The sequence below is a fragment of the Pteronotus mesoamericanus genome, unplaced genomic scaffold (assembly GCF_021234165.1).
Source record: "Pteronotus mesoamericanus isolate MK-2021 breed Mesoamerican mustached bat unplaced genomic scaffold, CSHL_Meso_final contig_173, whole genome shotgun sequence".
NCBI lineage: Eukaryota > Metazoa > Chordata > Mammalia > Chiroptera > Mormoopidae > Pteronotus > Pteronotus mesoamericanus.
In genome coordinates this window covers 9,210,569-9,236,671 of record NW_026555072.1, presented here as the reverse complement: position 1 = coordinate 9,236,671, position 26,103 = coordinate 9,210,569, and the positions used below count along the sequence as shown (strand labels likewise).

At 40.0% G+C, this 26,103-nt stretch overlaps 1 protein-coding gene across 1 annotated transcript; it reads left to right on the top strand.

The window, feature by feature from the left end:
- The first annotated feature begins 8,480 nt into the window (after positions 1-8,480).
- Positions 8,481-23,924, top strand: DDX3X (DEAD-box helicase 3 X-linked). The gene is made up of 17 exons (XM_054566540.1): positions 8,481-8,641; positions 11,541-11,598; positions 13,765-13,812; positions 15,648-15,774; positions 16,892-17,050; positions 17,129-17,228; positions 17,635-17,770; positions 18,286-18,371; positions 18,743-18,841; positions 18,950-19,110; positions 19,508-19,652; positions 19,736-19,880; positions 20,074-20,255; positions 20,340-20,457; positions 20,744-20,897; positions 21,852-21,991; positions 22,198-23,924. Exons 1-17 carry the CDS (start codon positions 8,597-8,599, stop codon positions 22,275-22,277), a joined length of 1,983 nt encoding a protein of 660 aa, XP_054422515.1. The 5' UTR covers positions 8,481-8,596; the 3' UTR covers positions 22,278-23,924.
- The last annotated feature ends 2,179 nt before the right edge of the window (positions 23,925-26,103 follow it).

Below are 26,103 nucleotides of genomic sequence, written 5' to 3'. Positions count from 1 at the left end.
GGGAAAGAAAGGCACATAGGTAGATGGTAAAGCAAAGTGATAATTTTAATGACAAATGAAAGAGCCAAAGCTCCCTTTGATTTTCCAAAACCAATTGCTATTTCCCAACAGAAACCCTAGGTATAATTAGACAGGAGGGAACAAATTAATTGATTTCTGATGTACTTTCATTTGTAATTTTTAATTGTTATCTTAAAATGTTACAGGAAAGCAAATTTCTTTGTCAATTGCACTGTAATCAGATCTATAATCATATTATTTTAAGTATATTTTTATCATTTAGAGACAGTCATTATTTTACTCTGATGCATTCGCAAAAATGTTACATCTTCTGACTTATTCTAAAATATGAGTTTCTAAGAATAAATTTTCAGATAATACCTTTCAAGTAGATGGGGATTTGTGAGGCTGAGGAATGACTGAATTCATTGAGATACTCGCGGATAATGGGGACAAAGAGGAATTGATTATGGGACTGAATGAACTAAAAAAATATATTGTTTTTGGGATTTCATTCAAAATATTGCTGATTTTTAAAAATTTCTTTTCTTAGAGCAATTTGGTAAATTGTAACAATATTGAAGCATTTATATTTTTCTCCCTACTTTATCCCTCCAGAATTTGAAAACTCTTAAGGAGTGACTATTATTATTTTCATGGCAGTATGTTTATTTGCATGGATTCAGTAGGAATCTGATTTCTTCCAGTTTCCAATTGTGGGTTTATTAACCAAGACTTTGACTAGAATATCATGTCTGGAAGAGACATGCCTAGACTCTGGAGGTCAGCAAGAAGCTTTAAGGAATAAAGTTTGAATTTGGAGCCAATAAAAGCCCCTTGGAGAAATAGCCTGGTATCTTGCTTATTCACATGGTTCCTGGCAGTCTTTCCAGGTAAAGAACGAAGGTTGCTTTCCTTGGAGATGGCAAGGAAAGAACCTCAAGACATTGCAGGGACCTCAAGAGCTTGAGTTTACTCAAACTTATAGATACTGCCAACAAAGCCTGATGGCAACTGTGTGGCTTGGTTTCTTGGCCCTGAGAGGCTAAGTAAAACTCAGTCTAGAAATTCCTTTTAACATTCCAGCAAAGTATATTTAGGAAAGCCTATATGATCAATTGCTATGCTTGTCATGTTCATGCAAATAATCAGGCCAAATGAAAACTGGACTTACTGCAGTAAATGAATTGGTCTTAATTTGGCTCTCTGATAAAAATGAGGGTGATTTTAGGAGAAAAATTTTGTTTCAATAAAATCTATGACACACAATTACAGAAATTAGACTCTAGTTCAGTAATTGTAAAATTTTATTTTACATTTATGAACTAAACTGGATCTTGAATTTTTCAAATTTTCTGAAATGTTTGGGCTATAATCATCTAACTTCAATAGAAACGGAAGAAAAATTGACAGTGGGGATTTGTAACAGTGGAAAATTGTAACCCACCCCACCATTCTCTTGACATTATCTCTGTATGTGCTAACTCTGACTAACATGTAGCTTGAAGATGAACAGCATATTTCTATAAGAATCCTAGGAACCACCTTCGAAAGATACAGACCCTGACCTTCAGGCATCCCAGCTCCGGGAGATTTGTTGACCTTCACTTGTGGATCCAGGACGATGTGAAGCTGAGATGACGTGAAGCCAGGCCAAGTAAACCAGGAAAATGCACACCAGACCATCACTCACCTTATCAGCACGAGCTGTGCTGGTTTGCACTGTAGAGAACTTCTCAACCCTCTCCCTTGATCTCTTTGTTCTGTTCCCCTCTCCCTCCTTATAAAAACCTCTGCCTCTATGGAGAGGTGGAGGTGGGCTTCGAGACGTGAGTCCCCCATCTTCGAGATGGCCGGCATCAGCAAATAAACCACTTTCCTTTACATTAGTACCTGCCTCTTGAGTATTGGCTTTCATAGCGGCAGCCAGCCAGAGCTGACTCGGTTACAGTTTTACTTTTATCTTGGGTCTGTTTGGCTTTTAATGGTTTTTTGGGTGTTTTTTTTTTTTGTTATTTGTTCCCCTGACTTCATTTGTCCTTGGGTTTAGCAGGCACAAATGACATTTATTGGGTCTCTGTTCTCTATTTTCCCAGACCAGGGATATTTAAGCTATGTATTCTCTGGTTAGGGAGGAGAGGTATAAACCATTTGCTCTTAAGTGTCCTTGGTTGGGAAAGATAAGGTCTTGTGATTCACCAGCTGGCTGTAAGTTGTCCAAATTGTTTGGCCTTGTTTAATTTTCTTGTCTTTGTTTCCTCATTCCACTTGCCCAGGTGTTTTCCTAGCTTCTTACTCTCCTATCATAGTAACTAACATTAGGATGGTCAACATGAAGGGAGAATTTGCAAAAGGTCCAGGGTTCTACCTAAATACTCAATTTTGTATTTCTTAATATAGAACACTGGGTTAGACAGTAGGATTCTGATTCCAATTACAATGTCTGTTTCTCCCCGCCCCCGCCCCCAACACATCACCAAACAATTCTCTGACACGAGCTAGACGTTCTATAATTTAACACAATTCTCACACTATCTACCTGGTGACAGCGTTGATTCCACAGGTTAAGGACTCAGTCCCACCAGACTACCCCGTCCCCTACTTCAGATACCAGCAGCAAATCCAGATTATCATCTGTGTTTCTGACTGATCAGCTATAGATTGGAGGTTCCAAAGACCTCTACCTTTGGTTACATTAATTTGTTAGAGCAGCTCACAGAACTCAGAGAAACATTTACTTACTACATCTCTGGTTTATTATAAAAGGATATAACTTGGGAACAGCTATATGGAAGAGATGCATAAAGCAAGGTGTGGGGAAAGGGCATGAGCTTCCATGCCCTCCCCAGGAGTACTGGCTTTGGGGTTTTTATGGAGGTTTCATTACATAGGCATGATTAACTCATTGGCCACTGATGACTGAAATCAGTCTCCAGCCTATCTTCCCTCTCTCCCCAGAGGTGGGGGTGGGGTGGGGTGGGACTGAAAGTTGTAACCCTCTAATCACACAGTTGGCTCCACTAGCAACCAGCCCCCATCCTGAGGTACTTTGCAAAAGTCACTTCATTAACATAACAAAAGACCTTTACCACTCAAGTCACAGGAAATGCCAAGGGTTTTAGGAGCTCTATGTCAGGAACGGGTGGAAGACCAATTATATATATTTCTTATTATATATCACAACATCACAGACAGTTATATCAAGATGTCTTTAAAGAAATAAAAATTGAAACGTTGAAAATGCTTGGCAGCGCTGGCCCACATACAAAGGAGTGTGGGGGTGGTGTGGTACAAAAAAAAGAAAGCAACAAAAAAAAAAAACATTGAAAAGTTTTAAAAACTTTGAAAATGATTAAACCTAGCTGCCATCGAAGTTTGTAACAAGATGACACCAATAATCATTAAGTATGAAGGTGTCGAGGAAAAGAGTGAATTAGTTTTACAAAGCATAGGGTATATAATTTCAACACAGGACTGTACTCGGCTCTATCTGCAAGCTTATGGCCAAGTTTCAAGTTCTACATCACCAGAGAGACAAATCACTAAAGGTGCTCCTATTACCTAAGATGCAGCATGAAATCTCGAGGGCACGTGGACCCCCTTCGCTGTACTTCCAAGATTCCTTTCTGCTCTCCCGAGGCGAGGCAGCCTCCCTGCCCATTCCTCCTCCCCACCCCCATTCAGACCTCGACCCGAGGCTTCCCTATCATTTATTCTTGTGCTATGCAGCCATTTTGCACGAATGAAGGCAGAAATGCACTGGATTCTTCTGTTTGAAAATATTTTCATGTACTGTTACTGGTAGAGAAAATGCCCTCCGATATAATTTAGATTTTTGTCTTGCCGTTGTTTGTGGGAGGGAAGTAGATTCCAAGCCAGATCTACTGTTTAGGAGTATAATAGTTGCCTGAAACATTCCTGGTTTTGTATATACCAGCTCTCACCGTTGGATAATAAAGGTGTCCAGCAATATCCTGAAGTCTAAGACTGGTTTTTTCCCTTTAGAACTTTTATCAGCCGTTGTAGCAACATTCTCTTAATCACTCTAAATTATTTGGCATTGGTAGGGAATCTGCTGTATCTGAAGCCCCAAACAAACAAAACCCCCAAAGGGCTATTACACTTTCAAACAAGAAAGGAGACACAATAGGCAACTGCTTTTACCCCCACACCTATAATTAACCTCTGATTACAGCGAGTTCCGCCCTCCTTGAACTTTATTCCCTATCCACCCTAAAGGGAGGTACTGGTTAGTTGGACTCAGGAGGCCTTTCCACTGGGCCTTGCAGAAAAACTGACTGGCTATCATGAAGTTCACGAAAGGCTCTGAGGTTTCCATCTCTTGGAATCCCTTTGACTACTGCTTTTCTTCTAGCTGCAGAATTATCTCATTATCTTTCTGCATGGTTTTAGGTTATTCAGGCACATTACTTATTTTTATCACAATAATGTGATTATCAGTCTATCTCGGTCTCAGAGAGTGCTCATTTCAGCAGCACACATACTAAAAATCAGTCTTAGAGAGTGGTGATGAAATTTGCTTAAAGTCACCTGTTGAAGCAAAATAATAGATCCAGGCCCCTTAACATGCCCACATTACAACTTGGAGAAGGTGGACATTTGCATTATTCACCCATCATCAAACATCTATTGGGCATCTTTTGCCACACCTTGCACCATGTTGGGGTATAACAAGTTTCCTCCCCTTTGTAGGCTCTCACACAGCTGCAGTATAACATGGTGTTACAGTGGAGACTTGAACGGTGGGTGCTGTGGGAGCCCAGGGCCAGAGCAGCCTACTTACTCTGCTAGGGGAGTTGAGGCGATGGGGAGAGAAGCGTATATGTATATGTATCCACAGTATACTAAGCTCTCACTCAAAGCACTTTCATACACAAGCCTTTAAATCCGAAGCACCTTTTGAGGCGAAAATTGTTTTAATTCTAACTTTACAGATAAGGAAACAGGTACCAAAATGTCAAGCTGCTCCCAGTCACACGGGAATCTGAACTGCCAGGTCAAGGATCTGCAGTTTCCAGGCTCTTGTTCGCTCAACTGCCTTCAGAGATGGGGAATGGGGTGGGGGTGGGGATGGTGCAAACAGTACACAGTTATTTGCTTCAATATGGGTGCTTAATTTAACAATGCCTGGGAATGTAAGAAAAAGGAGCACACAAAAAGTTTCCCACATTTCAACTTTTCCTAACTCTTTTTAGGTCACTTCAAATAAAATTTGCAAATGACGGCCTGGGGAAGATATGCAAATGAATGCTTAGTGTAAAAGTCATTCGGAGTGAAAATCGGTTTATTTAGCTACCTCAAGTGCGCACATTCTTTTTCAGAATGAATGTGTTTGAAGACAAACTTTCATATGTTTCCCCACTTCCTTTCCAACTTGATATTCCCATTATAACATATTGATTAACAAAACACCCTGATGCCTGTTAGCAGGGGTTAGGTGAAAATAGGAAACTGCTGTGTAATTTAATTCTTTTAGGTACTCCTGTGGCAATACCCTGTACACCAGCTTCTACTAAAAAGTAAAATAAAGCCCAGAACCAGGGTAGTCAGTACATCCCATTCTTGCTATGTGCAGTTTGAACTGTCAGAACTAACAGCTTTTGAATCTGTTTACTATGGTCTATGAGAAAAGGAAACTGAAACGAAACTAAGCAAAAACACCTCACCAATGTCTCCTGAGAACCCATGAATCTCAGTTGAAAGGGACCCGAATGATCATTAAGCCTAATGGTTCTCAAGGAGGTATTGTGGAAATCTGTGTACTACTTTTGGTTGTCACAATGACTGGGAAGGACTACTGGCATTTAGTGGGCAGGGGCCAGGCATGCTAGATAGTCTACAATGCTGGACACTCATTCAAAAACTAGTTCCTCAGAACTAAGACAATTTTATATATAAACACAAAGTATCTTTGCCCAGTTTTGATACACACTGACTTCTCCAGGAATGTAACTACTGTAATAACTAGTCGGAAGGAAGATGGTATTGTTTTGTTTCAAACACTACCAAGGGTTCACCATTTTTGGAAAATAAAGTCACCAATGGCAACACTGCTCATGATACTTGAGTTGTGAAAACACACTTTTTCAGTTTGCATTTAAAACTGTGCCGGACAGGTATCTATCAAGTTATTGTTGTGTGGCAACATTCACAAATTAAAATATAGAGTTTTATTATGACCATTCTGCTTTTATTCTACAGTTAGGTCATGTTTTTTGAAATTGTGTGTTGTTAGGTTGAGGTTTTATTATCTGTGATTTGTTATTTCAGTATGGTTATTTAGGGTGTTACAAAATGCTGTTATAAAAAGGGAGCTGGTTCTTAACAGGGTTATGTAGTCCTTTTATAAAGGAAGAAATTGAGACCCAAAGCAGTTAAGCAACTTGCCCCGGGATGCAAGTGTTATATTATCTATTTGTTTAATATTTTAAAAAAAATTTATTTTATTTTTAGAGAGGGGAAGGGAGGGAGAAAGAGAGGGAGAGAAATATCAATGTGTGGTTGCACCTTGTGTGACCCCCCCCACCGGCAACCTGGCCCACAACCCAGGCATGTGCGCTGACTGCGAATGAAACCAGTGACCCTTTGGTTTGCAGGCTGAAGCTCAATCCACTGAGCCACATCAGCTAGGGCTCTTTTTTAAATTTTTATTTATTGAGTTGAGAGAGGGGAGGGAGGGGGGGAGAGAGAGAGAGAGAGAGAGAGAGAGAGAGAGAGAGAGAGAGAGAGAGAGAGAAACATCGACTTGTTGTTCCCCCCATTCATGCGCTCATCTGTTCATTCTTGCATGTGCCCTGAAAGGGCCTTGAACCCACAACCTTGGTGTATCCAGAGGACGCTCTAACCGAGTTACCTTCCCCGGGGTTATCTCCCTATCTCTTTAGGATTAAATTTTAAAAATCAGGAAGCGATAGTGGTATGTGGGAAATGATGTAGATAAACTATCTTAATTCTGGCAGCAGAAGGCCCTTTGGGGGATGGTGGAAAACCCTGCAAACTATTTGTCAGGCTGTGTCAAAAAAGAGAGGGGAAAGCGTTTGTAAGAACCACGTTTGTGCGGTCCTTCGGTTCAAGTCAGGGACCGGGTTAGTCAACACATTTTCTTCTGTATGAAGGCCCCTGGAATGGAAGCTGAACTACGGGTGGCGTGCCAGGAGGTGACAAGCGGCTCCTCCGGCAGCAGAAACGCATTTCCTCCCATTCTGCACCCACCGCAGTGGCCTGAGGGTTACCCCGACCCCAGGCGGATAATGCTATAGCAATTCCTTCGCCAGGCCCACAATGCGCCAAGCGCAAACACCGCCAATTCCCTAGGGGAACAATTTTCGATCCCCAGAGTCCCTTGGCTTTGGGGGCACGCAACACCGCGCAGGAAGTCACCAGCCCTAAACCCCTGGGCGCCCTGCGGGAAGAAAATGGGGGCCTAGTGCAGTACTTGTACGCGAGGAGGGCAGGGGTCCTGGGAAGGTGCGCAACCACCCGCTCAAGTTCAGCGCGTGACTGTTTTATTGTTTCCCCACCGTGGGGGGCGGGGGCGCGCGCAAGAGCGCGCTCTAGTCTGGGGGTGACACAGAGGGGTTTGTAGCGTTTCCAGGCAGCGTCCCTGCTGCCTAGGCAACCGCGGTGGAAAGCGTGGGCCACTAGCGCGCGCTGCCAGCTCCCCTCTACCTCCCCCCACCCCTAACCCGGTCACCACCCCGCTCTCCTTCCTCCTTTTCTCTCTTCTCCTCCTTCCCTTCTTCTTCCCTCTTCCTCCCTGTCCTTCCTGCTTCTCTGCCGTTTTCCTCTCCTGCTCCCTGCCTTTCGAGTACTCTATTTAAACCAGTTTCCTGCTGCACAAAATGGCCACCGCGTCCGGCACTATCTGTCACGTGACTCAGCTTTGGGCCTCCTTTTGCCGAACTCCGATTTCGCGGGGAGCCTGCCCCCGGAAGAGCTAGGGCTGATTAGTTTGGAAAAATCTCACGGCATCTCCGAGTCGGGAGACTGAGAGAAAGAAGAGAGAGGGCGCGCGATAGGAAGAAAAAAATGGCAAAAACCAGGGGTGTAAGGAAAAGAAAGGTGAAAGAGACCTTAAGTGAAATTTTAAGGCCTCCGAGGGGGCAGAAAGCGGAGCGACGAATTCTCGCGAGATCTCGCGAACCCCCAGATTTAAGTTACGGGGGGGGGGGGGGGCTGCGAGACCTCGCGAGATTTCGTAAAACTCCCAGACTTAAGGTAGGGTATTAGCGGATAATAGGGCAAAACAGGCTTAAGCGAATCAGCGCGGCGTTTGGCGCTTTGAGATCCAAGTGAGGATGACGAACCAGAACGGGAGTGACTAGGAAGTCCCGCGAGGTTAGGACTGAACAAGCGCTCAGTAGCTAGGCAGAAATGGTGGGGGCAGGGGGAGTGGGGGTGTGAGAGGGAGGGCACACGTCGTACGTGCTGACGTAGCAGTCTTTCGAGTGAGTATATTAGATCCGTGGCAGCGCCGATCGCTTCAGAGCCGCAGTTCTCCCGTGAGAGGACCTTCGCGGTGAATCAAACACTCGCTCAGCAGCGGAAGACTCCGAGTTCTCGGTACTCTTCAGGGATGAGTCATGTGGCGGTTGAAAATGCGCTCGGGCTGGACCAGCAGGTGAGCTGCAAGGAGCCTGCTGGGTTGTACGAAACGTTACCCTAACCTAACTTGGTTTATGGCGCAGCCCTGACTCGCACCCTTCGTTCCCGTTTCCTGGGTACCTCGGGCTGGCGAGTGTCAGTGGCCCGGGGTAATGGAGGAACGGGGAGGTGGCAGGAATGCCGTTTGTGGCCGTCGCTCGGGCCGAGTCCCCGGCTTGGCCCGCGGTATTGTCCCCAGGACGAGCACAATGGCGGCTTTTGTGTGTGCGTGCGCAGGCGGGCTGAGGGGGAGGGGGTGCGCGCGCTCTCGCGGAGAGGCGCACGCCCGGACCTAGTCTAGTGACCCATGGGTGGCGGTGGGGGGGGGGTTGTTCGCAGTGAGCGTGTGGGGACTCTTGTCCTCTAGGACTTCGGCCCTCTATTCACACGCGGCCCGGATTCTTGTCAGGCGGGCGGGTGGGGGGGGGGGCCGCGCGCGCGAGCGCGCGCCTGAGATGGAACGCGGCCCTGGAATGTGGGAGGGGGCGGCGCGGGGGGCGGCCTGCGCTTGGGGTAATGGCGGCGGCCTCCTTTGTGTGGTGCTGGGTGGCTGGGCGTTGCTGCGGCCCACTAGCGGGAGAGGTTGGACCAGCGGGTCCAGTGGCCGATGAGGGCCTGGAAAGGAGGATGGAATGGGCATCTTGTTCCTCCTCGGCGTCCTTTCGCAGGCCTTCTCGATCCAGCCCGGTTTCCGCAGGCCCGGCGCTGTGGCCCGGGAGGCCGCGTTTCCGGAGTGGAAAGTTTTGTGACGCAGAAGGTTCAGGGAGGGGGGGCGGAGGGAGTAATGGGCCACTGCGGGCGCCGTGGCGCTGGGCTCTAGAGATGGAGGTTTAGGACCCGGAGCGGCCCTTCGGTAGTTTCTCTAGATAGTTACTGTGTGACGATATAGTCAATGGCCACGCGGGGTATTTTTTGGGGGCGGGGGGAGGAATCCACGAGTTGTATGAGTGGCGTTTGATCCAGGAATCGGCCAAAGGGAAAAAATACTCCGAATGTGGCTTGGAGGAAAATAAAAAGTTCTCTTCACTTGTTGCTGCCCGAGGAGTAAATTTTTAAAATAGATCAAATGAAGTGTGTTTGACTGTAACCCCCTCTTTTAAGGGTGTGTGTGCGGGGGGCGGGGAGGAGAGTGAGCTGAAAGACTGAGTTATGGCTTTTGGTGGCAGGAAGCCTGCGTTCCTCAGCAACGGGGACACTATGCTTCAGATAAGCTCTTCAGTAGGATGTTTGGAGCCGTTAAGTAAACTTTTGCCTTCCATGAATTCCGGAATAATCCTGAAACGAAATTTAGTGACACATGAAGTTTCGTATGTAATATATTTTTAGAGATTAACAATGTCTCTTAGGCAGCATTTTTCCCCATTAGTGAATCAATTATATTAAATCCTCTAAATTGCTCACACGTCATGTGTTGAATGGAGCAGAGAAGTCTGGTGTTGGGGCAGCTTTAACATTTTTCATATAAGTGGTGCCGTTTTTTAAGATTCCAGGCAGGAGTCAACTTTAAATTTGTAATTCGAAAGAATGTGCAATCCTTAGAATTCCGCAGCAAGCCAAGTCACAACTGAGAAAATTGTTAGTATAATCATAACAATATTAGTAGCATTTAAAGTAGCTTTTTCGTGTTGCCAAGTGTAAAATTAAAATTAATAAAACCTGTGTAATCATTACACTATTCAGTAGCATTTAAACTAGCTTTTCTGTGTTGCCAAGTGTAAAATTAATAAATAAAACTTATAACAAGTGTAAATATAGTTTTTCTTTTGTGCTTTAAAATATCAATCTGTTAACTGCAGAGAGAAAGCCTAACAGCGTTTTTGCTGATGGAAATTATAGAAATAAGGCACTAAAGTCTTATTCATCCCATTTTCTTTTTTAAGATTTGGGATTTATGTTCCCAATTTTTAACGACTCCATTGATGCTTGCATTTTGACGGTGTCCTCTTGACTTTTTAATGGAATTAAGTACAGCAGCACATCACTTTTGCAGGCAGGTGGTAACAGTAGTGATGACTTTTTTTTGTGGCTTTTAAAATATTTCTTTTGTCGCATATAGCTTCTTTTTAATCTATTGTTTGTAAGTGGTTCCTGGTTAGTCATAACAACAGAATGTGATGAAGATAGCAGGGCTTTTTTTGATAGGATGTTGAGGCTTTGAACTGCCGGTATCAAGGGGATAGGTAGAAATGGTCAGTAAAGATGATAAAATGTTATATGGTCTTTAAGGGCATCGAATGCTATTTGTGCTTTCTATGCCTAGTCTTTGAACTTACCTCAATGGTGAAAAAGGGAGAATGAATAAATACCTACTTTGCTAGGTTGTCCTTAATATATATAGTGTTTAGTAAAAGGTGGATATATTGACTTTTTCTTAAATGTGCTACTCTAATTAAAAATGCTTGTGCAGTGGTTAGGGAAAAGAAATTAAAATTATTTTCTGGTATTTTCAGGTATACTTTGTAGGTTTAAAATAATTTCGAGTAGAAAGTTGGCGTTGGAAATTAGTCAAATGTGATTGGACCTAAAATTAATCCTTTGTGTATTTGACATTTTAAAATAATTGTAATTTCTCAAGCTATGGAAAATGTTAAAGGAAAAATTCATTTTGAATGAATGACTTTAATTCGGACCCAGTTTCTACTTGGATAAGCACCAGCATCTTGATGTGCTGTCTTCTGTAGTATGTACAGTAATATAATTAATGCATTTGTTTAGAACTTTAGTCTGAAGCACATTCTTGGTCACATTCGCGTTGAATTTTACACCAGCCCCACGAGGCAGGTAAAGCTACTAATGCTAGTAAATGCTACCAGGCGGACTAGTTTTAGTAATATTTAACCATACTTGCTACTAACTATTTAACTCTCTCTTCCTAGTTTGCTGGCCTAGACCTGAACTCTTCAGATAGTCAGAGTGGAGGAAGTACAGCCAGTAGTAAGTAAAACGTTTTATGGATTTACTGAAATTAGAACTTTAATATTGTAATATTTTATTGGACTTATTTACAATTTAAGAAGTTAGCCCTGGATGGTGTGGCTCAGTGGATGGAGTCCTGGCCTGTGGACTGAAAGCTGCCGGTTTGATTGCCAGTCAGGGCACATGCCTCAATTGCCGGCTAAGTCCCCATTTGGGGGTGCACGAGATGCAACCACACATTGATGTTTTTCTCTCTCTCTCCCCCCCTCTCCCTCTCCCTCCCTCCCTCCTTTCCCCTCTCTCTAAAAATAAAAATTTTTAAGAATTTCCTCTCCAACTTTTACTGTGTGAAGAATTGTATAGACTGTGTTATTTAGAATTATGTGTTAGTGATTAATCTAAAGCATTGTAAACCTTTTGGTAGTAAAAAGGGACTGATTCTCTTGAGTAAAAACAGTCGTTGAAAAAACCTATACAGCACACAAATTATCTTTTAGAAGAGTGTGTTTATTATGGATTGTGAGCCCAGCTTAGAGTGGTGGGGTTTGTGTTAGAGTGATTCTATCATAATTAAACTAATAAAGGGAACTTCGACATTTAATCGCTACAGCTACTCCTTTTCCATGAAGAACATGAAACTAATAGAACAAAGCTGTATTGAATCTTCTGGTTAGGATTTTAAATGCTGTGTCACTGTATCAGTCTTCTGAAAAAAAGTTAGGTATAAAAGTTTTGTTATTTTTTTGAGAGGGTTTAAAAAGTTTAAAGATTTTATTTTTTTAGAGAGGGGAAGGGAGGGAGAAAGAGAAACATCAATCAGTTGCCTCTGGCCTGCAACCCAGGCACATGGCCTGACTGGGAATGGAACTGGTGACTTTCTCCTTTGCAGAACGATGCTCAACCTACTGAGCCACGCTATCAGAGCCACAGGGCTACTTTTTTTTTTAATCTTAGGTTAGTATTAAGTTGTAGGGGATATCAGTGGTTTATTTGGCAGTAGACTTGATTCAGCTTAGGTCTCTTCCAACCTATTAACTAAAACAAAAAGATGGGTATGGGCTGTACGGTCTAATATCAGTATTTCCTCAAGCACTGTTGTAATAAGCAACATGCCCTAATTTTTAGACAAGAAGGGCCTCACTGGGCATAGTTACATAGTATTTGTGGTTTTAAAAAATTAAAAAAATTTATTTTTAGAGAGGGGGAATGGGGTAGAAAAAGAGGGAGAGAAGCATCACTTGATTTCCTCTCACAGGCTCCTAACTGCTACTCCCCGTCTTCCCCCCACAACCCAAGCATGTGCCCTGACCAGGAGTCCAACCTGGGACCTTCAGGTTTATAGGAAAATGCCCAATCCACTGAACCACACCAGTCAGGGCTAGTATTTGTTTTAAATTTCACTATATTTGCCATACTTGCTAAGAATGTTAGGAGTTGGTCCTGCTTATAGAGATCTTCAATATTTAATTCAACCCAGAAGGGAAAAGGAAAAGTTAAATTGCAGGTTTACTACTGGTAAAACAGGGAGTTGACGTTTCCTTTACTTGGTGGATATACCTTATTTGCTTTTGCTTTGTCATCCATATTTTAGGCTGTATTCTTGCCTGCATACAGAGCAACAGTTAAATTTCCTATAAATTCAGCAAGCTGCAAATTGAAACTCCCAATATTTTGAAATCATTTCCCCCTTTCATGTTTTCCATATATATTTATTCTGTTTTGGAATTTACCAGGATAGAAACAAAAAACCTCTTCTTGGTTAAAGGTGATCTATTACATAGCAGTCTTTTAGGTTGTTATAATGATCCTTAGTTGTAACAGTTTTGTTAACTGATGACAATTCTCTGAAATCCTAGCAGGCCTTTAAAATAATTGTGTTAAATGAGCCACTAGCGGCAAGTTAAATTATATTAATTTGTACACTTTAATTGTTAGGTTCCAGTTCAAATTTTAATTTTCCAAACTTGTTCTCCCCTCTTTCAAAGTTATCCTTGTAAAGCAATAACCCATTTAAAATGAAAGTAGGTTCATCCCCCCACCCCTGTATTTCCAAGTTAAATAGACTAGAAGGCTAGAATTTAAATTAAAAACCATTTTCCAGGACCATTTTTTAATAACAGAAGTGCTGTTAAGAATCTTAAACCTGAACTTTTTGGGCATTTATTTTATTATTATTTATTTTAGAAGGACGCTATATTCCTCCTCACTTAAGGAACAGAGAAGCTACTAAAGGTAAGTTCTTTGAGCAATTTGTAGACCTAATTCTTGCTGGCTTTAGAAGTTGGAGATTAGGGAAAACGAGGCACCTTAGGAAGTCTAAACACAATAGCTTTCCTCTGTCAGCCAGTTCAAATATTAGGACTTAATCACTGGAAAAGTCTCATCTAATGTCACACAGTGGAAAATTCTGCATTTCCTATGTTGTACTCTTCTGAGGCCAACGGCATGGTTTTATACAATTTCACTAGTGTGCTTTAATTGATTTGTACTGGTTCACAGCATCATTTTAATTTGAAAAAGGTGAGTGGACACCCCACTGTGTAAACCAAACTTCGTGCTCTAACAACCCAGTTATTTCTGTCTTGCAGAGGAGCCAAAACGAAAATGGGGTAATTGCAGAAGAGTTAACAGGGTATATATAGTGTTGGGCACAGTCCTAGTAAGTTGGGAGTGATTCTCTGGTTTTATATACTTGCCTTAACTGCATTATTTGAAAGGTTTTATCCAAAAGGTATCACAACACCTGGTCTTTTCCTATTTAGTTTGTAATGTAGTGACAGAAAACTAGTAGATGTCTCAAATTATGGGACAACTGCTTGGGTACAATATATTGCGTAAAATGGATGATCTGAGATTTGGAGGGAAAAGAAAATGCTTTTTTAAAGGTCAGGAGGAAATATACTGCCTATATGGAAGGTAGGATTGAAAGGGTGGAGGAGAGGCCACATGAATATGTGGTTTGCTGCTGTTCCTCCTCATCCATATGTGGTCTGTTTTAGTTTCACTGTCCTTGGCAGTATGTGGATATAAACTATTAATTTCTGTCACATGGGTTATCATGTCATTCTTATTAGTTACTACAGAATTTGTCTTTATCATCATGGTTTGTTGTCATTGTTCCTTAGAATTTACTGGCTGAAATTGACCCCCATGTATATTTAGTGCTTTCTTTCCCCCTTTGTTGCAGTGACAGAAATCAAAGGAGGGGCACTATCAGGTTTTAGAGCTGAAAGAGATCTTAGAACTCTTAACTCAACTTTTTATTAATAGCTAAGACTGTTGGTTGTCACCAGGCAGCCTAATAATAGAGGCAGGAGACTGAATGAAAGTAACTTAATTAACTTGTAAACTATGGCTATTTAATAAAGTGTCACTGAAGGTAGTTAAACCCTCTTCTTGTCTTTAAACCTTCTACCTGTTTATACCATTGTCATCCCCTCTTATTGACTGTTTATAGCTGTACCGTAGGAACCTGACCACACACTAAGAGTAAGGGTGAGGATTTTTCCTTTTTTCTAGGTATTCTTGATTTCCATCTGACAGTATGTATTTCATGTGAACTGAGCACTGTTAAACTTTTTATTAGGGAAACTGAAAGTACTGTATTAATCTGACAGTCTTAAGAATTTTAAATGAATATCGCCCCTAAGAAACATTAAAACAGTGGTAACTGGTTCCTAGTAAACTCACTCAACCTATAAAATGAATAGAAATTAAATTTTGATGGTCATAAACAGTACTGTAATTGTATTACAGGCAAGCTAATGACATTTTAGAGGTGGTACTCATTCAGATCATTTTTAGATTGTCAGGTTGCTTGGTTTAGTATATAACATTTTGTAGTGGAGAGAATTAAAGATAAAAAACATTCTGTGTGCCAGTGTAAGGCCAGCTTAAATATTAGTTTACTAATGCCATGATAAGAATTATTTGCATTGTCCCTCCAGTCTACAGAGATTAGATGAGTGAGCAGAGGGCTTCAAATTCAGAAACAAGAATCATGTTAAAGTATTGTCAATTTCTAATAATAACATTAGAATGGGTTTGTGTTTTTATTTTAATTGAAGGATTCTACGATAAGGACAGTTCAGGGTGGAGTTCTAGTAAAGATAAGGATGCATACAGCAATTTTGGACCTCGTAGTGATTCAAGAGGAAAGTCTAGTTTCTTCAGTGATCGTGGGTCAAGGGGAAGGTAAGTGATCTCCTACCTTTTTGCATTATATGTGTGTGTACAATATAGCAAGTTAGGAATTGGTCTTTAATTTGGTAAGTCCTCATCTTTGTACTGTGATCATTAAGCTTATTTTCTCCTTGATAGACCACCTATTTAGATGTTACGCGTTATGTCTGTTTAATTGTATTTTTCTTGACTGTAAGAGAGAGAGGTCATTACTAAATTGAACTTTTTACATAGAAAGTAGATGAGAATATGAATGTACCCTTTTGCATTCTGTACAAATTAAACTTTTTTTTGTTAAATATAGTAAACAACATACTCTGAATAGGTTGAAACTAAGTAGAAGGATGCAAATTCTGGAACCAGGAAATATTCTGAGGTTTCTAAACATGTTTCAACTTGAAACAGGTCATTGTTTTAAAAATACATGTTTTTGCATTTCTATAGTTCTATATATATTCTATTTTAGAGTAAGTTTATCTAGCAAATGGCCTAATTTGGTTGAGATTTTTGTGGATATTCTACATGACAATTTTTAAATACCTTATATTTTTGATTACACAAGTGTGGTGAACTGACCTCATGTGCCTAATAGCTGTGGTTAGTCCTGTGTGTCCTGATTTTTCGCAAACAGGCCTAAAACTAAAAACATCTTAATTCAGGTAAGGATTGTTTTCTACCTTTTATAAAGTCTGTCACACAGGTGAATTGTCCTTTAAATGACATCCTAGTATCACTGGGACAATTGATACTTGGTGTGCTATTTTCTTTTCCCTGCCACTAAATATATGTGGATGAGAACTTTATATAAAGGTGTAAGTTCCATGCTGATTACAAGTATACAAGATTTGATTTTTAATTTCAGCATGTATGAGGCCTGTGTAGGCTATGTAACTTTATAGAAATAAAGGATACTGGCTTTAGAAAATAAAGTTACGTAAATGAAACATAGTCTGATTAGTTAGAGGGCCTTATTTGTCAAATAAGAGTAAGCCATAATTGGACTGTTGATATCCTTGAAGTTAGACATAATGAATAATTTAACTTGTCTCCAGGTACTGTTCTAGATTAGTGGTAGGAATATGATACTGGTTAAATGATATGATTCTGATTAATTGCTTGTGCTGTTTAGGTTTGATGATCGTGGACGGAGTGACTATGATGGCATTGGCAGCCGTGGTGACAGAAGTGGCTTTGGCAAGTATGAACGTGGTGGAAACAGTCGCTGGTGTGACAAATCAGATGAAGATGATTGGTCAAAACCACTCCCACCAAGTGAACGCTTGGAACAGTAAGTTTTAGTGATTATGGTGCATTGCAACCTTATTAGCTACTATAACAAATAAACTTGCTAATGATTTGATTTCAGGGAACTCTTTTCTGGAGGTAACACTGGGATTAACTTTGAGAAGTATGATGATATTCCAGTTGAGGCAACAGGCAACAACTGTCCTCCACACATTGAAAGTGTAAGTACTCTTGCTTAATCTTTTAAGACATGGAAATGTAGGTTTTTTCACAGTACCTCAGAATGAGATGGGCTTCCTAAAGACATCTATAGACCATACCTGTCTTATTTTAACAATTTTGTAAATTACTTTAAAAACCAGTCTCATTGTTTTGTGGAAGGGTAGAAATTGAGCTCAGTGTTATCATTAATATCAAATAAGAAATGGGTCAAACATTGGAAGCACCCAGAACTTCGCCAATGCAGATAAAGCCTAGGGGATTGATTCCCTCCCCCAAATGTAATAGTTTTTACTTAAAGCAACTGTAAACTAAAGTACAAATAAGCTATTGGTTTTTTTATTATTAAATTAGTTATAAAACAAAAATGGCTTTCTAGCAATTTAACCCTGTTGAATTTCTTGACAGTTCAGTGATGTTGAGATGGGAGAAATTATTATGGGAAATATTGAGCTTACTCGTTACACTCGCCCAACTCCAGTGCAAAAGCATGCTATTCCTATTATCAAAGAGAAAAGAGACTTGATGGCTTGTGCCCAAACAGGTAAACTCAATTGATAAAAATAAAAAGAATAGAGAATAGCTTGTGATCCATAGGTATGTGGCCAAGGGAAAGGCACCTCCATGAGTAAAGTAGTACTAGCCTCTGAATTCAGTACAAGCTTTACTATTTATCTACAAAAATAATCTGGGCCTTAGTTTGTTGACTCCTGTTAACAAGCAAGCAGATCAAAGTCGTGTGTGTGTGTGTGTGTGTGTGTGTGTGTGTGTTAAGCTTTTTATTTTTAGAGATGGGGGTGCGGGTTGGGGGAGAAAGAGGGAGAAAAATATCGATCTGGTTGCCTCTATACGTACCCCAACTGGGGAGTAAACATGCAACCCAGGCATGTGCCCAGACTGCGAATCGAACTGATGACCTTTTGCTTTGTGGGAAGATGCCCAACCGAGTCACACTAGTCAGGGCTTCCCTTGGTATTAACTTAGCTTTCGGGGGGGGGGGGGGGGAGGAATAAAAGCAGGTTTTTCTGTGGTTGAATGGATATACGTTCTCTTTAACAGGGTCTGGAAAAACTGCAGCATTTCTTTTGCCCATCTTGAGTCAGATTTATTCAGATGGTCCAGGCGAGGCCTTGAGGGCCATGAAGGTAAGTATTTCTTTATAAAAATGGGAAATTATGGTAGAACTTTTTAGGTAGGTAGATAGATGTAGAGAGATCTTTCTAAATGACACCAAGACTCATTCCAATCTGTTTAATGTAAAATAGTTTTCGAGTGTAATCCATAAATTACAGAAGAAAATGGATGTTTTAATGAATCTTTTTTTAAAGAGATTTATTTAAAGGGGAAGGAAGGGAGAAAGAAACAGCAATGTGGTTGTATGAGCCCCAACTGGGACCTGGCCAGGAATCAACCAGCAATCATTTGCTTTGCTTGACAACGCCTAACTGCACTGAGCCACACCAGCCTGGGCTGTAATGGATCTTAAGTTGGTTTAATTTATAAATTAATTTCTTAGGAAAATGGAAGATACGGGCGCCGCAAACAATACCCAATCTCCTTGGTATTAGCACCAACTAGAGAATTGGCAGTGCAGATCTATGAGGAAGCCAGGAAGGTAAGTATGCATTTCAGTGATTATTGCCTTTCTCATTGATTCTAATAAAATGTTTATGACTATATAAAGATCTTAGCCTTAAAGTTAATAAAATTTCTTTGCTTATAGTTTTCATACAGATCTAGAGTTCGTCCTTGTGTTGTTTATGGTGGTGCTGATATTGGTCAGCAGATTCGAGACTTAGAACGTGGATGCCACTTGTTAGTAGCCACTCCAGGACGTCTAGTGGATATGATGGAAAGAGGAAAGATTGGATTAGACTTCTGCAAGTATGTTAATTTTTAAATTTATGGAATACAATGTTTTTAAAATTATCATTGGTTTTGTGGTGCTTACTAGTGTTTAAATTTTAAAATTGTAAGTGGTTGGTTTTGTCTTTTACAGGAAGTTGGCTTATTATAATTTTAATGTTGAAAAATTAGTGGCATTTTAGTAGAGGCTAAGAATGACAGCACTGGGACAAGTAGTCAAGTAGTGAGAGCTAATTTGGCCATGTGATCTTTGATGATTTATTCAGTGGGAAAATCCTACACTGTCTATCGTGTACATGTATCAAATTGTGTGATGTGAGGAATTTAACAACCTGATTAAATATATAATTCTACTTGTCGATACAGGTATACTAAAACTTTGCAAATTCTAAACTGAATTTTTTTTCCATGACAGGTACTTGGTGTTGGATGAAGCTGATCGGATGTTGGATATGGGGTTTGAACCTCAGATACGTAGAATAGTTGAACAAGATACTATGCCACCAAAGGGAGTTCGCCACACTATGATGTTTAGTGCTACTTTCCCTAAGGAAATACAGGTACTGTTCATTGTTTGATACTGCAAACTTACTTACCTAGAAATTTGTTTATCTCAGTTGATTAATAAAATTTTTTCTTTCAGATGCTTGCTCGTGATTTCTTGGATGAATATATCTTTTTGGCTGTTGGAAGAGTTGGCTCTACCTCTGAGAACATCACACAAAAAGTAGTTTGGGTGGGAGAGTCAGACAAACGGTCATTTTTGCTTGACCTTCTAAATGCAACAGGTAAAATGACAATTTTAGCATTACTCTGGTGCCTTGGGTAATGAAAATCCATTTGGATCACTACTTACTGCTTTTCTTCACTCAAAACATTCTGTGAAAATGGTCTTAAATACTGCTTTTATTTGCATGTTTACTAAGTGCAAAGAGAACAAGGTCCCTACTAATGACAGACCTTTTAATTTTTCAAATTTAGGCAAGGATTCACTGACCTTAGTGTTTGTGGAGACCAAAAAGGGTGCAGATTCTCTGGAGGATTTCTTATACCATGAAGGATATGCTTGTACCAGTATCCATGGAGACCGATCTCAGAGGGATAGAGAAGAGGCCCTTCACCAGTTCCGCTCAGGAAAAAGCCCAATTCTAGTGGCTACAGCAGTATGTATAATAAAATCTTGTTTTTTATGTTCAACTCTTGGTTTTCTTTTAAGTGGGCCTTGTATAACAAAAGCTATTTTCCAGGTAGCAGCAAGAGGACTGGACATTTCAAATGTGAAACATGTTATCAATTTTGACTTGCCAAGCGATATCGAAGAATATGTACATCGCATTGGCCGTACAGGACGTGTAGGAAACCTTGGTAAGTAGTTACTTGATGTTCTGGTTGTTTTTCACTGTGATGCACGCATTGAAGAACTTTGCAGAATCTTAAATTGTAAGAACTTTTATTTCCAAGGAATGCATTAGAATACATTTGAGCAACAGAAGTGATAGAAAAGTCAGGTTTTCTTCTAAGGACTTTGAGTTGGTTAAATAACAAATAGTAAATTTTTTAAAATGCTATTCTTACAATGGTTTACTGAGGATAGTGCAGGTACTATGCTACTTAACGAAGACCTTAATTTACTTTTTGGAACTGTTTTTAGGCCTTGCCACCTCATTCTTTAATGAGAGGAACATAAATATCACAAAGGATTTGTTGGATCTGCTTGTTGAAGCTAAACAAGAAGTGCCATCTTGGTTAGAAAACATGGCTTATGAACACCACTACAAGGGTAGCAGTCGTGGACGATCTAAGAGGTAAGGTACAGATGGTATATAATGAGGGGGGTGGGTGCTATATCCAAGGTTAACTTTTCAAGTATTTAACAAGTTTTGGGTAAAGGGGGTATTAGAAAGGGCGACACTAAGTAGTAAGTGGCAGATTTTCATGGCTAAGTCTTGTCAAATCAATATTAGGGAAAATAGGGCTGGATGGGGAATTAATTGAATAGAAAAATCAGAAATTGGTCACTGGGAAATTTTTTCCTCTTTCAGCCGTTTCTTTTTATTTGCAGTTTGTGTTCAGTGCAAATTTTATAACATGAGAAGTTACTATGAATCAAAGCATACACAAACAACGTATAGTCCAAAATAGATGTACAGCAGCAGCCTTGGCTTGGTAGCTCAGTTGGTCAGAGTGTTGATCTGATAGGCCAGGGTTGCAGGTTTGATCCCCAGTCAGGGCACATACAAGAATCAGTGAATGCAGAAATAAGTGGAACAACAAGACGATGTTCCTCTCTTCAAATTTTAGTTTCTAAAAGTATTTGTTTTTAAAGAGAGGGAGACAGATGGAGAGAAACATGGGAGAGAGAGATAGGTTGTCTCTCAGGCCCACAACCCAGGCATGTGGCCTTACTGGGTATTGAACCAGTAGCTTTTCTGTTCGTAGTTCGGCACTTAAACCATTGAGCTACACCCACCAGGGCTAAAATCAATTTTAATACTTGAAAATAGATGTACAGCACTCAGGTATGAAATAAAAGGGATTCATACAAGAGTAGTTTGAGACCTGTTGGGTATGATGCTCCTGGGTGGCTTTGTAAAGATTAAAAAAACCACACACGACCGGTTATTTCTGTATGTAATGTGGCTAAATTTGGTAGTGAAACATAGCATTAGTGTCGTCACTGGGAAGTTTTAGCAAGAATTTCAGGTTATTTAGTGGGATTTCATCTTCATGTGAACCAATACACATTTTCGTCCTTACAGCAGTCGGTTCAGCGGAGGATTTGGTGCCAGAGACTATCGACAAAGCAGTGGTTCCAGCAGTTCCAGCTTCAGCAGCAGCCGTGCAAGCAGCAGCCGCAGTGGTGGCGGTGGCCATGGCGGCAGCAGAGGGTTTGGCGGAGGTAATGTTAGTTTTTAACCTCATGGCTTTAGGAAGATTTTTTTTCCTTTTAGTCATTGTTTTCAAAGCATAATTAAAAACATTGGGGAAGGTAGGGCCTGTAGGTTGTTTTTCATAATTTTATATCAAAGTGTTTCTAGAAGGGAAATAATTACATTTAACAGTTGATGATTTAACTAATTTTTCTTTTTTAAAATCTCTCATTAGGTGGCTATGGAGGCTTTTACAACAGTGATGGATATGGAGGAAATTATAACTCCCAGGGGGTCGACTGGTGGGGTAACTGAACCTGCTTTGCAGTAGGTCACCCTGCCAAACAAGCTAATATGGAAACCACATGTAACTTAGCCAGACTATACCTTGTGTAGCTTCAAGAACTCGCAGTACATTACCAGCTGTGATTCTCCACTGAAAATTTTTTTTTTAAAGGGAGCTCAAGATCACATGAAGAGATGAAAGAAACAATTAGCAGCCCTGTTCAGAAGGTGGTTTGAAGACTTCATTGCTGTAGTTTGGATTAACTCCCCTCCCGCCAACCCCCATCCCAAACTGCATTTATAATTTTGTGACTGAGGATCATTTGTTTGTTAATGTACTGTGCCTTTAACTTTAGACAACTTTTTATTTTGATGTCCTGTTGGCTCAGTAATGCTCAAGATATCAATTGTTTTTGACAAAAATAAATTTACTGAACTTGGGCTAAAATCAAACCTTGGCACACAGGTGTGATACAACTTAACAGGAATCATCGATTCATCCATAAATATTATAAGGAAAAAACTTATGCGGTAGCCTGCATTAGGGCTTTTTGATACTTGCAGATTGGGGGAAAACAACAAACATCTTGAAGCTTATTAATGGAATTAGTTTCTAATGTGGCAAACTGTATTAAGTTAAAGTTCTGATTTGCTCACTCTATCCTGGATAGGTATTTAGAACCTGATAGTTTTTAAACAAGCCATTCCAGTCATGATGAGGTGATGTATGAATACATGCATACATTCAAAGCACTGTTTTCAAAGTTAATGCAAGTAAATACAGCAATTCCTCTTTCAGTGTTTAGGCAGATCATTAATTATGAGCTAGCCAAATGTGGGCATACTATTACAGGGAAAGTTTAAAGGTCTGATAACATGAAATAGGTTTTTAGGAGAATTCATCTACTTAGACTTTTTAAATGCCTGCCATAAATGAAATTGAAATGGTAGAATGGCTGACCACAGCAATGACCAGCCCTCATTAGGGCCCTGGATGATTTTTGGTCTAATAACGCATGCTAGTGTTGATGTTTTTTGGTCAAGAGGGTATGAACAGGAAGAATTAATGCAGCAGGCTTTATTTTAAATGCCGATTCACATTACTCTGTTCAAGCTGCGTTGAGATGTTAAACTGGCTTACTATAGACTTTGTAAAAATGGCTCCAGAAGAGTAACTGAAATCTTTGAGATCACACAGGTTGGAAATATGTACATAACTGCACAAGGTGTCAATTCTGCTATACAGTGCAGTTTTAGTCAGTTTTAGTTGCATAGGTTTCCATTGTATTTATAGTCTGTTTATGCTAAATCTGGCCAAAGATGAGCATTGTCCACCACTAAAATGCCTCTGCCACTTTGAATTCTGTGCTAATTTTGTGGCCAGAATGCGGTGATCAAAACGCTCAATCTTTTTACAGTGGCATAGGGAGACGGCAAAAATTTCCTAAAGTGCAATAGATTTTCAAGTGTATTGTGCCTTGTTCTAAAACTTTTATTAAGTAGGTGCACTTGACAGTATTGAGGTCATTTGTTATGGTGCTATTTCAATTAGTCTAGGTTTAGGCCCTTGTACATTTTGCCCATAAATTTTTACAAAATACTTCTTTTATTGCACATTCAGAGAATTTTATATATATGTCTTGTGTGCGTGTCCTTAAACTTCCAATCTTATTTTGTCTCTTGGAGATTGTTGAACGCAGCTTGTCTAGGAAGGGGGATGGGACTAGATTCTAAAATTTATTTGGGACCATGGGAATGATAGTTGGGAAGAAAACTTTGCACACGACAGATTTCTAGATACTTTTTGCTGCTAGTTTTATGTAATATTTATTGAACATTTTGACAAATATTTATTTTTGTAAGCCTAAAAGTGATTCTTTGAAAGTTTAAAGAAACTTGACCAAAAGACAGTACAAAAACACTGGCACTTGAATGTTGAATGTCACCGTATGCGTGAAATTATATATTTCGGGGTAGTGTGAGCTTTTAATGTTAAGTCATATTAAACTCTTAAGTCAAATTAAGCAGACCCGGCATTGGCAGTGTAGCCATAATTTTCTGATGTTAGTAAAAACAAAATTGGCGACTTGAAATTAAATCATGCCAAGGTTTTGATACACTTGTCTTAAGATATTAATGAAACACTTCAAAACACTGATATGAAGTGTCCAGAATCTCAGATGTTTGTTGCGTGAGTTTTGTTTAGTTGTGTGTTTTTTTTTTTCAGTGAATGTCTGGCACATTGCAATCCTCAAAACATGTGGTTATCTTTGTTGTATTGGCATAATCAGTGACTTGTACATTCAGCAATAGCATTTGAGCAAGTTTTATCAGTAAGCAATATTTTCAGTTATAAATAAGGTTTCAAAAATCATAAGAATGGATTTAAACTTGCTGAATGTAAGGATTGAACCTCAAGTCACTGTAGCTTTAGTAATTGCTTATTGTATTAGTTTAGATGCTAGCACTGCATGTGCTGTGCATATTCTGATTTTATTAAAATAAATAAAAAGTTGAACTGCACAGTCTCCTTTGTTGTTGTCAATTGTGGTTTATTAGTGAAAATAAAGTTGTGCTCTTGCCTGAATTGTAAGATGTTATTTTTTGGACTGCTGTCCAGTGCTAATTTTGATATGGCTCTTAGAGACAGAACTACTCTGGTACCATAAGTATTTGTAATACAATGAAAAGGATTTCTGCAATAAGATGGGAATCTAAAAGGTCCTTATTACTGTACAGTGTGTATTACAAATTGGCCTGTACTTTAAGCATCTTAAATATGGGTTGGAATCTTAATTTGAAGCATTTGACATGAAGGATGTTGAAGTGGAAGAATGAATATGGTAAAAATCAAATGTGTTAGTAAAGTAGGTGATGGCAAGGACTTATGGGTCAGGAATGCATTTGGGTTAAGGGTGATTGAGAGAGCATAGGCACCCCCAGTCCACCTTCAGTTTTTGCTGACACACATTATCACCACACATGACTGCGAGCAGCTTGCTACTAATTACCCAGAGATGGTATGAGCCATAACCGAATAACTTCTAAGGGAACTATAAGACAAGGCTGTTAAGGGCGTCAAAAGTGGTCAAAATTAAACAATACAGTTCAACCTAATGAATACACAACTAAGCTCTCGTTTCACTTGGAGTTCAGGTTTGCAGTATAAACATACACTGAAATAGTTGCTTCCGGGTCCCTTTTATGGCAGAATTTTGAACATGCAGTGTTAATATTGGAGATAAGAGGGAGGTAGTTGAGTGGTCAAAATAAGTGGAAAGGTGTTAAGATGGCTAGATTAAAAACAGTCAATGGCTGAAGGTAATTCATGTAGAGTGAAACGATTCTAATAATGGTTCAAGGTCCCTTTTATGTAAGGGAGTAAAAAATCCAGGGGGACTGCCTAAATGGAGATAATTGAAGTATCTACTATATTCTGTAGTTTAAATGATAAATACATATCTAAATATTACTGGGTTTTACTTCCCAATCTCTTGGCTGAATTTCAACACCGGATAATAAAAAATGACTTGGGCCATGTTTGAAGTTGTCCAATGTCTTTATGCAATACAATTTTTTTTTTTTTAATCATACGTGGTTATTTCCCTTAAGTACTCTTAAGTGACCTGGTTGTATATGGTCACAGGCTCACCCTTTTAAGCTCAGTTAACATCTGTTGACAGTGGTCTTACCCTCCTCCCCACTGGAATGCAGAGATTTCATTCACTGCAATTCCAGGACTTTGAAAGTTTAGCTTTTTTTTTTTTTTTTCCTTCTGTTCTCATTGAACAATATTCTGGTTATATTTAAGCCTGTTGGCTTGTTCTCTTGTCCTCATGTAAGTTTATGACCTATT